The sequence below is a fragment of the Mustela lutreola genome, chromosome 16 (assembly GCF_030435805.1).
Source record: "Mustela lutreola isolate mMusLut2 chromosome 16, mMusLut2.pri, whole genome shotgun sequence".
Taxonomy (NCBI): Eukaryota; Metazoa; Chordata; class Mammalia; order Carnivora; family Mustelidae; genus Mustela; species Mustela lutreola.
The window spans coordinates 6,663,644-6,679,355 of record NC_081305.1 but is presented as its reverse complement, the minus strand read 5'-3'; the positions used below and the strand labels follow the sequence as shown (position 1 = coordinate 6,679,355).

At 45.8% G+C, this 15,712-nt stretch overlaps 1 protein-coding gene across 3 annotated transcripts in view; it reads left to right on the top strand.

The window, feature by feature from the left end:
- GAN (gigaxonin) overlaps window positions 1-15,712 on the top strand; it is a 50,439-nt gene that overhangs the window by 10,290 nt on the left and 24,437 nt on the right. For 2 of the 3 annotated variants that reach the window (XM_059150872.1, XM_059150874.1), the window contains exon 2: window positions 14,923-15,037. The exons of the other annotated variant lie outside the window; for it this stretch is intronic. In XM_059150872.1, the coding sequence (XP_059006855.1) occupies window positions 14,923-15,037 (115 nt within the window). The remainder of the gene's footprint in view (window positions 1-14,922; window positions 15,038-15,712) is intronic. 3 annotated transcript variants of the gene reach the window in all.

Sequence of the window (15,712 nt, the reverse complement as noted above, 5' to 3'; positions counted from 1 at the left end):
TCCTCCTTCAGGCCCGGCTCCGGTATCCCTTCCTCGCATTCTCCCCGTTCGGCCGAGCAGTCGCTCCCTCCTACAGACTCCTTTAGCCTATCGCCTGTGCCTTCAGCGCAGCCTGTCTTTCGTTCGGTGGGGACAATTAGAATAGACAGGGGCACTGGGTGCTTTCAGAGCCTCATCTTTATCTCCAGGGCCAGAGGCCCTAAGCTCATTACCGGAAAGCCCGTCCACGAGAGACTGAGTTGACTGCTGTCTGTAAGTCCTGACGAAGACGTGGAAGGTCAGAGTCCAGGATGCTGACACGCTGCTCCCAGACAGGGCTACACTCTTTCCTGTAACATTTTGCTGAGTGACTGTGTGCTGGGGATAGTGTAGAGAGACAGAATCAACCGTCCTGTGACAGAAGTTACTACCAGAGAGTCTTTAATTTGCCCCATTTTAGATGCACAGTCAACCCAACCAGACATTTCTGGTGCCAAGAAACCTGGAGAAGAAGGGACCAAATTCTTTATTCAGAAGGAGCAGCTCCAGTGAGAGCGCTTTTGTTAAGACATGACTAAAGAATTCATTGAGAAGCATTCATTCCCTTGACAACATTTTGGAAGGCACTTTGAGCTTCAAGTAGTTTGGTGAAGTTTATAACCGTAGATTGTAAATTATGGAGGCGCCAGAAGCGAGAAGGCGGCTTGAAGCTGCTGGAGAGGGGCTCAGCCCACCCTTTATGAAAGGGAGCTGAAGGGCCGTGTTGGAGGCTGTGTTTTGCTTCTGGTTTTCTCTACCTCCACTATCTCCTTCTTCAAAAAGGAAAAAAACAAAACAAAACAAAAAAACAAAACCCAAAACCCCGTTTCTCAACCTTCACTTCATACTCTGGTTTGAAACTGCTTTGAAAGGATAACTACAAACACAATAACAAGTTGTAAAAATTCTTAGTTCTCCTTTAGGAGAATATTATTTAGGAGCGTAAGTCCTCCTTCTAACTCTTAACGTTGGGAAGGAGGGAACAGAAGGTGAGTAGACAAGCAGAAGTTCTGTGGTACTGCGTATCCTGTCGCAGAAAAGAGGCAGAGGAGCCAGCTTCCCCGTAGAGAATCCTTGTCAGAAGTGCCCCCAAACCAAAGGGAGGACCGCGTGCATGGGGTCTTCAAAGGGCGCAGAAGGTGCCTCTCTTCAATAGCATCTAGAAATGCATCCTGAGCAGAAAATCTGGAGCTCTCCTGACAGGTTGTGGCATGAAATGTCTGTCTTTTATGTGCGTTTCCAGAAGGTCAGGGTGTGACCGGAGTGAGGGCTTAGGCTTGTTTCATTCTAGAGGAATTTTTTGCTTCACAAGTTTGCTGCATCATGATTCTGCCTTTGAACTCATCTTAAAATTTTAACATGCATTTTCAAACCTTGTCTTCTGAGAAGTAAATTTTATGGATTGCTTTACTTGCAAAATTACAAGAACCAGGTTTAAATTTTAAGAATCTTTTTTTTTTTTTTAAACACAAAAAATCACAGAAGATCGCATGAGAGTTATTTATGTGAGCCTTTATTCTGGTTCTGAACAGTGTACTTAATTGCTGTCGTCGTCATCATCATCGTCTCCCAGGTAGACCTGCCACTTGCACTAGAGCTTTCCCTCTCCTTACAGCTCAGTCTCACGCCCTGTCCATCCTTTTTAATAGCGAGTTGTACTACGTCATCTTGCTGTATGATGCAACTCGTTTCATCCTTTCCCTTTGACATGTTAATTTCCAGTTCTTCTTTCCTTCCGAATAGCAACTCTATAATAAGCAAATTAGGGGAAAATAAGAGGGGGGTGTTTTCTTTTTTCTTTGTATTTTTTGTGGGTACATGTAAGCCTACTTTGGGGGCTGTGTGCCCAGTACATCTGTTTCTGAAGCTAGTACAGATTTCTTCTTGGAGAATAAAGCCAGATCACCGTCCAGGAAGACTGGATTATCACGGAAAGACCTTGGCAGTGTATCTGATGTTTTTTCCCTCAGGCCTATCACTGTGGCCTTGTCACTCTTGCAAGTGTTTTCTCAAAGTTATTGCTGTTTGGCCTATCTTTTAGACCAGATTTTTTAAATGTTGTATGCTTGTTACTCTAAAAATATTTAGAGGAGAGTTTGGTGAAGTTTTTCTGTAGAGTCCAGTGTTTTAGGCTTTTTAGACCACAGGTGGCCTCTGTCACATAGTCCTCTTTGTTTTTGTTCTAACGACCTTTTAAAAATATAAAAACCATCTTTAGCCCAGAGGCCCTCCAGAAACAGGCTATAGGTTGTAGTTTGTTGATTCTTGACCCTAGAGTATTAAATTTTTTAAAGAATTTGCATATAGAGACAAACTCGGAAGATCACCTTTAAAGCTGTCTAAATCATAGAATAATGCTTTGCGGACCAGCCTTGGGTAGAGCAGAGATCCGCAGTCCAGGCTGATTCTCCCTGACCCACCCTCCCGTCTTCTCTTTCTTCTGGGTGGTTGTTCTGTCGCATTGTCTTCTTCCTTCTGTATCTTTTATTTTTTCCCTTCCCTTCTGGCTCCTTCCCTTGGCTCAGAGGCATGCCTGGGCCACTTCCACTGCCTGCTATGTGGCAGACATGCAGATGTCCAGCGGATGTATCTCTGCGTCCTCTGCTAACAAGTGCATGACTTTTTAAAAAAATCTAATTTAATATTAATTAATTAATTTTAAGTAGGTTCCATGCCAAGTATGGAGCCCAGCGTGGGGCTTGAACTCAAAACCCTGAGATCAAGACCTGAGCTAAGATCAAGAGTCAGACGCTTAACCACCTGAGCCCTCCAGGCGCCCCACACATAATTGAAGCACGCAATTCTTCAAACTAGAGTGTCTATTTATCTTGTCCACGGTCTTACCACCTCTTTTTCCTTATCTCTTCTCCTATCTTATCACTCCATTAAACCCGTTTTTCCAAATTGCTAAATAGGATTGCCAAATCTGGTGAAAACTTGGAAGGCAGCTATGCTAACCACTATACCACCAACGCTCTGGTGAAAACTTGGAAGTGTTTATCCAGCTCAACCCATCTGCTGTATTTATCACTCTTGGTCATTTTCTTGACACTTGGTCTCTCCAGGCTTCTGTGACCCCGCTTGTCCCATTTCCCCTACAGTTGACTTTTCTGGCTCTCCGCCCTGTCTGTCCCTATACGTGATGTGGCACAAGCTTCTGGCCTCCCCTCCGCTCTCTGACAACATCATCTGCTCCAGAGACGCAGCTACCTCGGCCTCTCTCCTGAGCACCAGGCCTAATATCCCTGACAGCCTGCTGCGGGGCTGCTCGGCCCCACCCACCCCCAGGCCAGCTCTCCTCCCCCAGGTGGGTGGTCAGTATACTGCCAGACTCCCTGGGAGAAATTCAGAGACCTTGGGGATGTGCCCTCCCCACACACATACGTGATGCCACAGCCAGTGGTTTTGGCCTCTCACATCTGCAGCCTTTCTCCTCTTCACCGTCACTGCTGCTCACATTCCAGCTGTTACTAGTTCTGAAAGGTGACGGAGCCTCCATGCTCTGTCCCCATCAGTCCTCCATGCTGCTGCTGCCGCGCTGATGCTTCTAGAATGTAATTAGATAATGCCTAGAACTAATGGCTTCCGCGATGAGTTTGATGCAGGTACTGGAGCAGGAAAAATACACCATGAGCCTAGAGTATTTGCCAGAAAGTAAGGAGGTGCCCAAAAGATGAGAGAGCCAATGGGAAGGAACTCTCAGTGGCCAAAGCTTTGGCAGTTTGAACAAGGAAATGAATGTCAGTAACATTGGATCATAAATCGTACAATGTAATACATATCCACATGTGTAGGCACGAGTAAATGAATGAATGGGTGAATCAGTAGGAGAAGAGATAGCTTTTATTTTTCAGTTTTACAAAAGAAATTTTTTTGAGAGAGAACACACATGCCCAACCAAGCCCAGGGAGAAGGAGAATCATAAGCCAACTCCATGTCCAGCACAGAGCCCGACACAAGGCTTGATCTCACGACCCTGAAATCATGACCTGAGCTGAAGCCAAGAACTGGACACTTAACTGACTCAGCCACCGAGGTGTCCTGAGATAGCTCTTCCTTACAAAAGAATTTCCATTAATAAGTATAGATGGAATAAAAGAATAGAAAATCATCATTTGAGCATGATAATAATTGTAAAAGGCAAGATCCACCAGTGGATACTGAAATTAGTGGGCAAGACTTGGCGGAGAAAAAGGATATTTGGGAGTGTCTGGGTGGCTCAGTTGATTGAGCGTCTGCCTTTGGCTTAAGTCATGATCTCAGGGTCCTGGGATCCAGCCCTGCATCAGGCTCTCTGATCAGCAGGGAGGCTGCTTTTCCCTCTTCCTGCCCTCTATGATTTCTCTCAAATAAATAAATAAAATCCTTTTAAAAAAAGGATATTCGTATATTCCAAATTATCTTCTTTGGTGGATTTAATAGTAACAAAGGGATAAATAGTGACTTTAAATTCTTCGTGGAGAAGCCCAGCGGACGTCATCATAGCCAAATGGCCGAGGTTGACCTCATACACATCAGCATTGTGAAATGCTGCACAGGACATGATCTCACTTCTGTAGGGTTCCTGCTAAAAGTATGTTATCAGTCTAAGAAATTAAACCCAGCCTGAGGGACCTTTTACAAAATAATTAACCACTACTCACCAAAGAGTCAAGGCCTTAAAAGGTGAAGATTTGAAGGACTGTCACAAGTTAGAGACATAATCATGAGCTGAAGTTTGGAACCCTAAATGGAACCCCAGAACAGAGAGAAGACACTAGGAGAAAAACTGGTGAAATGTGAATAAAGTCCATAATTTATTTAACAGTTTTATACCAGTCTTTAGTTCTTAGTGTTGATAGTTGTACTAAGATTATTTACGATCCTAACACAAGTGGAAGCCACCTGAGGGGGGATACAGGAACTCTACGATTAAAACCTTTTCTGTAAGTTTAAAATTATTTCAGAATAAAAAGATTTTTAAAAAATTCCTCATGCACAGTTCCATTTCCCTTGAGGTGAAGTCCGTGTGTGTGTGTGTGTGTGTGTGTGTGTGTGCACGCACACACACATGTGCACGTCCTCCAGAAGCTGGCTTCTCCCCACCCTCCTTCCCCATGTGCTTCTCTCTCCAGCCTTGTTAACCTGCTCGCCCCTGTCGTTCCTTGGATGTACAATACCTCATACCTCACTGCCTGTGCTGTCCCTCCTCCTTGGTGTAAAACACTCACCTGAGGCCCCATGCAGGTGCCACCTCTGGGAAGCCTTTTCTGATCTCTCTCCCTAGAGAGCTGACTTTTTGCCTCCCTTTTGCTTAGCACAGCGCCCACTGCACAGTATTTATAGTGATTCACTTGCCTTGTCCCTTTGGCCTCCTCCTCTGTCCCTCCTGTGACAGTTCCAACGTTTTCCCTTTTCTTGGCCTTGGCACGTACTGATCAGTTATTTGGTAGACAGTTAAGGAACTTGGGTTTGTTTGATTTCTTCCAGTTAGATTGCGGTTCTGCATTCTGCGGCAAGAATAGCAGGGGAGTGATGTCCCATCCTCCTCCATGTACTCCGTCACAGCCCCACCACGGGTTGTCCCAGCATTAGATGACGTTCGTTGATCACATGGTTAAAGATGGCGTCCACTGGTTTAATCCACTGGTTTTCTCTTTGTGATAAGCAATTACAGGGAGACGCTTGGAGATGATGGAAGTAGTCCATGCCTCATCAACTTTCATTCACCAGTTTGAGTATCAAGCTTTGTGTCTTTGTAACTGTTATTGATTAGACTCCTGATGTCAGGCTCACGCGGCTGCATGGAGAATAGCACCCTGTCCTGAGATGGGGACGGCCTGGGGAGGAACAGGCTTCCAGCGGGCTGGGGAAGAGATTTATTCTGGGACATAATGCTAGAGGCTTTAGACTCCCGGAAACAACTTGTAACATTGCATTTTACTGACCTGAAGCCCAAGGTTAGAAGCGATGATTTATCATTTCCTCGACACTGGGGCCCAACAGCTAGTTGAGATCTGATTTCTGAACCCATCCCTAGTGCTTGATGCCATGCCTGGACCAGCAGAGGGACTCAGGGCAAGGTCAGTGGCCCAGAACCACAGTTCTTATGGGTTTGGTCCTCCTGCCTCTCTCTCCCTTCAGGGTCGCCGTGCTTGTGCAGGTGTAAGAGAGTAAGTGAGGTCATTTACAGCTGTGCGTGTCCGCAGGCCCTGGGATGTGCCGTGTCTACCGCCTCCCACCCCACCCCAGTCCCCCAGACGCACACCCTGCAGAAGTTTTCTCAAGCTCTCCTCCTGCGGAAGGTAGTTCTCACTCGCCTATTCTCCTATCTGAAAACATTATCTCCCTTGAGATAAATTGTTCCTTCGTTCAGATCACATGACTCAAAGGCACACACTTTGTGTTGTGTTTCTTGCAGATACTGATGTAACTGGACATGCTTACTCAGAGCAGGTGTAGATAGGAACACTGCCTGTCATCTTCAGAGTGGATGGCGTGCTGTCAGGAGGAGAACGGAAGACGTTTCTGTGACCCCGTGTGTGCCGCCTGCCAGCAGTGGCCGGGGCCGGGAGGTTGTCGGGGACGATGGCGCGGTGACCGGGGCCTCTTCAGACCTGAGGCGGCTCTGCTTCAGCTTCATTGCTAAAAATCTTCTTGGTGGGATGACACCTGAGCAGTAAACGCTTGGTTTTCCAGAAACCTTCCCTAATCTTCGCATTTTGCCATGCAGTGCGCTAGTGACGGTGAGCAGAGGGCCGTGAGGCCGGGATGGACCGCCGGCCGTTCAGGCTCAGGCAGGGTCGCTCACGGACCGCAGCCCTCCCCCCCAGCCTGCCTTCCGGGCCAGCCTCCATTTGCCCTCAGCGCGGGGGCAGGTGATGGCACCGTGGACATTTGGGTGACTTTGCAGCTGGGGGACAGTCAGTTCTTGAACTGCTGACTCACACACATGGGGATTGGATGCTGGGGAAGCATCCGCTCCCCTCAGTGTGGGTGAACCAGCGGGGCGCCGCTCAGGAGCGCTCACTCTTGGGCTGGTCGGTAATGCCATTTCTGCAGGCGCGCTCCTTTTGTTTCAGGGACTGGCACTGCCCTGGTGAAATCCGGGGGTCCCCCAGCCGGGCTGCGTGCTGGGCTTAATTCAAGTCCACGCGCATCTGTCAGGAGCCGATCGGTATGGGCAGTTGATGAGGGGAGGGGACAGATGCTACACAAGACAGGTCCTGTCTCCCGGGTGTCGACATCACACAGATGCGGTTTATGAGATGGTGCTAAGTTCAGTGGAGAACTGAAGCAGGGAGGGGGCTAGAGGTGGTACTTTGGATAGCGTGGTACCCGGACTGCTCTTGAGAGCAGAGACCTGAAGTGAGTGAAGTATTAAAACATGTGATTAGGGGGAGTGCAGGGTAAAGGGAAGCTTCCAGGGCTGAAGGAATGTGTCTCAGTAAGCGGGGGAACCTTTTAAATGTACACAGTCTTGGAACCTGACTCAGTTGCTCTGGGATGGGACCCAGGCATCTGCTTTTCTAGAAGAGCTTGCCAGAAAATTCTGGGAAGCCGGATTCACGAGCTACTCTTAAAACCCATTCAAATTATGAGTCATTGCAGCATCTGTGTGAGGAGGGGAGTTTTGATGGTAAGACAGGGAAAACTAATCCATCTAGGCAAGAAGAGCCCAGTGGAGGTAAAGAGAAAGGAACAGAGGGAGATTAAAAGGAAAAATGAAGCCGAAGCTCCATTAGCATTGCCACGCGGGGGGTGAGGCTGTCTCCTAGAATCATAACATGAGGAATGTGGTCATGTCCCCGCTCTGCTGGTTCTTTCCTGACTCCCACTTGGAAATCCCTGTTCTCCGTGTGCAGTGTCAGGCTGGTGGCAGATCCCGGCCATGTCTGCGGCATTGTGCCCGAGTTTTCCGGTGGTTTCCTCTCCGCACTGCATCCTGACCACTCTGTGTGATCCTATTCTTCCTATAGGAAGAGCACCTCAGTGGCTGGCTGGGGAGCCTTTGTGGGTCCCGGTGCTGGGGGAAGGGAGCCCACCTAAAGGTCTGTGGCACCTGGTTCATAGCCCGCCGGTCCTTGGGGCTTCGTGGGGCTTCCCTCTGGGACCCTTGCTCCTGTCTCAGATACCCATGTAAATCATGTAGGTGGTGTTCTTGGGTAACAGGAACCATTAGAAAGCCAGGTTCCTGTTTTCCTATCCATAAAAAAGCAGACCAGAAAAAGGCCTTGTCGTGGGAGGGTACCTGTGTTGATGGAATTATTACCGGCAATTTATATTTCATTAAGTTGAATGGGGACTAAAACAATACACTTTCAAAATTGAATTTATGTTTTAGAGCAGTTCAGGTTCATGGCAAAATTGACCATTCGGTTCAGATACAGAGATGTCCCATCCATCCCAGGCCCCCACCACGTATAACCTCCCCCATTATCAGTACCCCCACCAGAGTGGGACGTTTGTTACAGTTGTTGGACCCACGCTGACCCGTCACTGTCACCCAGAGCCCTTAGCTTACGGTAGTGTTCGTTCTTGGTGGTGTACATTCTGTAGGATAAGGCAACTGTACAGTGACAGGTGTCCATCATTGTAGGACCACACAGAGTGTTCCCCTGCCCTGAACATCTATTTCTGATGTGGTTTTTAGGAGCTCATGAGGATGAAAGGGGAGGGGAGGAGCATCTGTAAGACAGGAGTCCCCCCAAGGAATATGAATTAGGAGTTTGGCTTAAATGGGCAAATGCAGTGGTGAGCCTGAGCCCCTCCGCTCAGATCTCGCAGAGCCTGCTGTCAGTAACTACATGGTTTGAGGCGACACGAATCACTTAAAGCCATGTGAGTAATGCCCATGCGTCACCCCAGAATTTCTGTAAATCTTGACTTAAACCTTACATTCTCTTGCATTCTATTTGAGTACATGCCCTTGCTTTTGTTGGAGACAAGCTTTTGCATCAGTCACCCTCACATCAAATCTCATTCAGTGATGTCTGAAGTGGTTCTTCGAAGAGTAGTAGAACCAGGCCTGGTTACCTGGGCATTGAGACACATTGAACTTTGTCAGCAATTGGAAGCTGGTGAGGAAAGAACTATTTATAACCAACAGTTTACTTTGGCTTTGTTACACTCACTTAAAGGTTGTAGGCCTCTTGGATGGATGCAAAATTTTGAATAATACCAGCTTCTTTATTAGCTAGGAACCAACAATTTTTTTTTTTAATAAAATCTCTCTTCACTGCTGCCAAGAAAAAGAAAAATTGATTTTGTTTCACATCTGTTCAGTTTGAATAGGACAGAAAATAAATGCTTGCCTGCTCAGAGGATAGGTGATTGGAGGAAAAATAAACTCACCCTGTGTTATCGCCCCACATGCACACATGTTATCAGTCCTCCGACCCTGATTGAGTGGGGCAGCCTTCACCCTCTAGGACTCCATAGGACACCTCCAAAGTCAAGTCCGTGCACGAACTCAGTGGCCTGTTTCGGCAGTTCTGTCCAGAGATGTTTGGGGATGGGAGAGCTCTCAGATCACCTCATCTAACCTCTTCTTTTTACAAATGAGAAAATGGAGGCAGAGAGGGGAAATGTCTTGCCCCAGAAACAAAACCAGGGAAGAATGTGACAGGCATGGATATTTATATCTGAACACCCGAGGCCCAATTTTATGATACTCTCAATTATTTCTAGTGTTTTCCACGTGTGATGAAATTCTCAAAGTGGTATTTTAAGACTGCTGCCTTCTCCAGAAGAGAGTTTGTACATTGACATCATGTTGTAATAAAAACAAGGATATTGCTACTTCCAATAAATTTAGGTATGACCGTATGGCTTCCTAGGGGAGAAATGAAGAACTGAAAAAAACAGTTGATTTACCTCCTGTTTTTTTTTTTTTTTTTTTTTAATGGGCTAACTTACAAAACAGAACTGTCAGTTATTAATTCTTTGGATGAGCTTTTTTTCTTTTTTTTTTAAATTTGTTAACTCCCTCAGTCCAGTTCACCAAATTCTCTGCAGCAGAGGAGAGAGAGATGATATGCAAGATGAGAAAATTCTAGATAGAAAGGGGAACGTTATGGAGAAAACTGGGCTGGAGGTTGAGGACAGTCAATTGGTGAGTTTGGGGCAAATTGAGGTATTTCCTGAAGGAAAGAAATGTAAGATAGAATGACAAAAACTAAAGGGATCTAGTGACTTAGCTGGGGAATCAGGAAAAAGGGAAGACAAAAGGAGGGAGAATAAGACACATTTGAGGTCACCGAGTTGGAAAGGGATAGCGGCTCTCCAAGAACTGAGAGAAGGCAGTAACGAGTGACGGGAGCCTCTGAAGCAAGACTATTTCAAAACAGATTTGAGTGACTCTTACCAGCTAGGATTGGAAGAGACTCGAGACAAGCCTTCCCCATATTCTTGACAGATGGGGGATCAGCCAGCCTACGAGGAACGTCTGCACACTGGGGTTGTTCCAAAAACAAGCCGCCGTAATACAAGTACAGGCTTGGAGGTTGAGAGTGTGTTTTGTTTGTTTGTTTGTTTTTTAAGATTTTATTTATTTGAGAGAGAGAGAGAGCATGAGCTGGGGAGAAGGCAGAGAGAAAGGGAGAAGCAGGCTTCCCTCTGAGCAGGACGCCCGATGTGGAGCCCGATCCCAGGATCCTGGGATCGTGACCTGAGCAGAAGGTGGATGCTTAACCGACTGAGCCACCCAGGCGCCCCACTGAGGTTAAGCATTTAGGCACTTAGAGCAATTTGACAGAGTAATTTTGTATCTGTTGACTCTGATGATAAAATGATTGGGGCCTGCATTTTATGTGTGTTTTTATTTCATTTTTCTCATAATTCCTTCATTTTTAAATTGAGGTATAAGCAACATAACCTTGTGTTAGCTTCAGGTGTTCAACATCATAACGATTCGGATATTTGTATACATTACAAAACAACCGCCATGGTAAGTCTAGTTCACCTGTCACCTTACATAGTTACCCAACTTTTTTTCTTGTGATGAGAACTTGTAAGATCTGCTGTCTTGGCAGCTTTCAAATACACAGTCTAGTCTTAATAACTGGAGTGGCCATGTGGTACATTCTGCTTTATTTATAATGAACTTTTATTATATCTTACAAAGTATTCATTTGAGATGGATTACAAGTACCAAACACACCGTGGGTTATTTGGGAAGCATCGATTAACCCCTTGCTGCCCGGAGGGGTCTGGAGACCAGCAGCATCTGTGCTGCATGAGACCTTGTTACAAATGCAGAAACTCAGGCCCCACCAAGACCTTCTGAATCAAGACCCCTAGATGACCCTGATGAACATTAAAGTTTGAGAAACGCTGCGCTTCTGTCCTTTCGGCCTTGGACAGGTGCGATTATGAGACGCTCTTCCTCATATCACTTCTGGTTCCACTTCACAGTACTTGAGGTCAAGTAGGACGGAAATCTCATGTGACAGTACTGTGACTATTTGAAGACCATTATCACTTCCAACACTTACTTTACAAATAACTGTTGAACTTCTGTTCTTTGTGAACTACTGGGCTCCATTGTCAGGTGACAGTGATGAAGAGGACTCTGGCCTCCAGGAACTTACAGTTAAATAAAGGGGATAGGGAATGGGATATGTACCTAAATACCATACTCACCGCAGAACTTGATGACCTTGTAATATAAAGGGCTTGGGAAATCTGTAGCAGGAGAAATGATTTTTACCTGCACTATGGAGGTGAGGGTACAGGTGCAGCTTGTGGCAGGGTGGAGTGATAAGGAGTAACTCTTTGTGGAACTGTCATTTTCGCCAGTCTTGACAAGATGGGTAGGAGCGGAACGTGCACAGATGGTACCCGGAGAGATCCGACGTGGGCTAGAAGACGGGAAAGTTTGGGGGCAGGTGTAGGGATCTGAATTTAAACCATAATTAAACTTCTGTAATTTAGGCTTAAATTAGATGTTTAGATGTCTCTAAACATCTACAATGATTGATTTTTCCTGGGCTTTGAAAAGGATCTGATTTTAGAGAAGACCGAAATGGCCAGTACTCGTATCTACAGGAATCTCTTTTCTGTCCTCTTAGCCATCTCGCGCTGAGGGAGAAGACAATGCTCTGATGGTGAAAGCATAGGACAATGTAGTCAACTTCACAAACACAGCAACGATGCAGTCGCATGGTTGAAGGCTGAAAGGGGGCAGCAAGGAAAGATCTGCTTGTAGCCCCTTCTCTCCCCAGTCCAGTCCCGCTCCTCCTTCCACCGTCCACAACATGCGCGGTTCCTCCGGTCAAAGGCCTGCAGCCTTTGAATAGCAACTTCCTCAGCCTGGATCTCGTTGAGAGAAAAAGTCCACATGGTAACTTCACAAATGAAAGCCTAATATAAAGAATAAAAACTGCAGCAAGAGGTTGGAGTTAAGAGGGATTAGCTAGTAAGAGGTAAGGAAAACTCTAAAAAATACAGGAACAGCCCACAGAAGGAACAGCTCCAGCCTGGGCTGAGCTCCACACACTGTGGACAGGACACAGCACAGCTACCTGCATGGCGCAGAAGCCGCACAGCTGGAACTTGCCAGAAGTCTGTCCTCGCAGGTGCCTGGGAAAGCTGCTCATGAGAGGTCGGAGCTGCCGGTGGGAGCTCCTGGGAGACTGCCGTGTGCTGCCAGCAGCCGTGCACCACAGGCGCTCCATGCTGGGAAGCCTGGCTGTGTTGTGGGAGCCTTCCAAGCTGCTAGACCAGAACCAGGAAGCACCGTCTTTCCGGCGCTCCCTACGAAACGCTTCACGTCATGCCAGCTGACAAAGGAAAATTATTTAAGAGGCTCAGATCCATTTTCAGAGAGCATGCAAAAAGGGAGAATTTGGAGCTGAGAGGCAGCGAACTGAGAAGTTCAGATAGTCATGACATCCGAAGTGAAAAGAGCCACGTGTGCTGCCAGGAGGACTACACAGTGCACTTCAGATTAGGTCTTAGCTGTACCACTAATACGGTTTTTCTCTCTTGGTTGGGAATTGATGAAATTTTGCTCCTCATTTACTAACTGTCAGGCATAGAGATAAACCCAAGATGCAGTGAGCAGAAATAAAATATCTTTTGAGTGAAACTCTTTAGTACAGTACAAGCTGTAGAGGCAGGAATAGCAGACAAGTACAGGAAGGAAACAAGATTGCCTAAATACTTTCTTGGTACCTCCAGATGCATTATCACATCAATTTCATCCCATCAGTTTCATTTTTCAGGGTCTCCCACGGCCGCCTCCTGGCAGCAGGGTGGACTGGCTTCCTTCTACTTCTACTAGCTGCTGGTTTAGGGACATTCCGTACCATTCCCTACATTGACTTACCTTTATTCCCCTGTTGGAGCATGTCTTTTAGTTACTGAAATCCTCCTCTTTCTTGATCTGCTCCCTTGATTGTTGAGGCACATTTTCCAGCAGCACACTGAGAAAGGTCGCAAGGGAAATAATTTGTTTGGGGACCATGTGTAGCTGATAATATCTGTTCTGTCCTGACATTGGATTGGTAGTTTGGCTGGTTATCAAAATCTAGATTTGAAATAGTTTTCCTCCCGAAGTTTGAGATCATGTGCTCTCGGGGAAGACCTATGTCCGTAGCTTTAGGTCTTTCCTTTCAGGGCTGTTCAGATCCTCCAAAGAGTCTTCTAGTTTCTTGCCTGGAGGATGTAGTTCTGGCTTTCAACATTTAAGAACAGAATTGAGGGAAAAAAGATTGATGGTCTCAGCATTCACTATGTAAACATTCTATTTGTTCTGTCTGGTTTTGTGCAGTAGTCTTACCTCAAATGTGTCTGATATCCCCCCTGTCCAGAGACCCACCCTCTGTTTTATATTCTTTACAATGTAAATCGCTTACCTTGCCCTGGAGCTGGGTGGGGAGGACCTAATGGGAATTGTGTGTATATGGGGAGGCAGGACCTTGGAATTCAGCTCCTTCTTACCTCTGTCAGCCTGTGTCTGTGTTTGGCTCATCTCTCGCCCTCATTCCACAGCTGCCTCATTTAACCAATTCCCAGCCTCAAGGGATGGGGGGGTTCTTAAGTGCAGTTTAGATTGTGTCTTACCTTTCCTCACTGCTAAATCATAAACATTGTTTATACCTTGGTTAAGGTACCAGTTCTTCAACAAGACAGAAAAAACTTATTCACCATGAAAAATGATTCTTCAAATTATTCATTGCCTTAAACAAACATTCCAAGTCTGCCAGAGGTTTAATATCAATCTAATAAAGAACTCCTACACTTCCATATGAAGACAATTAACTCCATTTTAAAAATGACAAAAGACTTGAACTTAACATGTGTTTCACAGAAGAGGGAACACATATGGCCACAGACATGAAGAGGTGTTCCACACCTGAGTGACAGGGCGGTACAGATCACAGCCCCAAGGAGAGTGGTTTAATGGGTGCAGGAATAACAAAGAAGCAAGGGAAAATCAGACGTGGGATTTGGGACAATAGTTACTTCAGATGGGGAGATCAGAGGGATGGATGGTTAGAAGGAACATCCGGGTAGAAGCAGGTTCTTGTCAAGATCCTAGCTTGTGTTTTGGGTGCGATGTTCATGGTGTCTTTGTTACGTTATTGAAAATAATTGGATAATTAAATACGTGAAAAAAAAATGTAAGCCTAACAGAGCTGGGGCTCCCAGGGTGAAGTAGAGATCCTTACTCAGGTGACTCTTAGCTATGGTTGTCTCTTTTGTTTTTTAAGAAATAGCATTCTGAATCCTGGAAGAAGTATTTTGTAGTCAGAAGTTATAAATATATGTATATGTATATTAATCTAAAGTTAACAAATTACATTTCCTAGGTGGGGTTCATATGCTGATAAATATCTACTTTATAGAGTTTTAGTACATAAATATTTATAGCTATTTCTGTTCTTTCATAGAAATTTTACATTTTTTTCCCTTTCTTAGGACAAAGTTAAACTATAATCCTCCAAAAGATGATGGATCAACCTATAAGATTGAACTTGAAGGGATATCGGTAATGGTTATGAGAGAGATCCTGGATTACATCTTCAGTGGGCAGGTATGATGAGACTCACAGGGAGGAAGACTAAGTAGTCTTAGTCTACTTAGTCTACCCTGAGCTGCTCAGGCTCAGGGCGAGGGTCTCTGTCATCCATTCTATGACCCAGCAACACTGTCCTCTTCATCTGTCATTGTCTGCGTGACGCATCTCTCCTGCTGGGAATGCTGCCCAACTGTTCTTCTGGGGCCTTGCTCTTAAAAGAAGAGCAGACTGAGTAAAATCTTAGCCCAGTCCCAGGTTTGTATTTATCATTCTGATCTCCACCTTCCATTGTGAGATGGGAGGGGCCTGAGATGCTCCTTTCATGGCTGTCTTTATGTTTTCAAACCTTAATTCCCATCTTGCTCTGTACCCCATCACCTGGAAATGGGAGCTTCCTTGGGCAGTGGGAATTATTTTATAGAAATAAAGAGTTTAAGGTTCACACAAATGACAGGCCCTTGCATTGGATTCATGATGCCTGGGTTAGTAGGACTGACGTCGCTGTCGCACCCCGTTCTTGCTGATGTCCCTTTACCTCTCTGCCTGTTTACATTCCTGGGGTTTAACGAAGCCCAGGGAAGAAGGTGTTAAATGATTAGACTTCTTTCTTTTCCTTTACCATCCTCAAGGCCCCTACCCCAGATTTCATGATTTAAAGTGTAGCATGGGGGCTCTTATGAATAATCATAG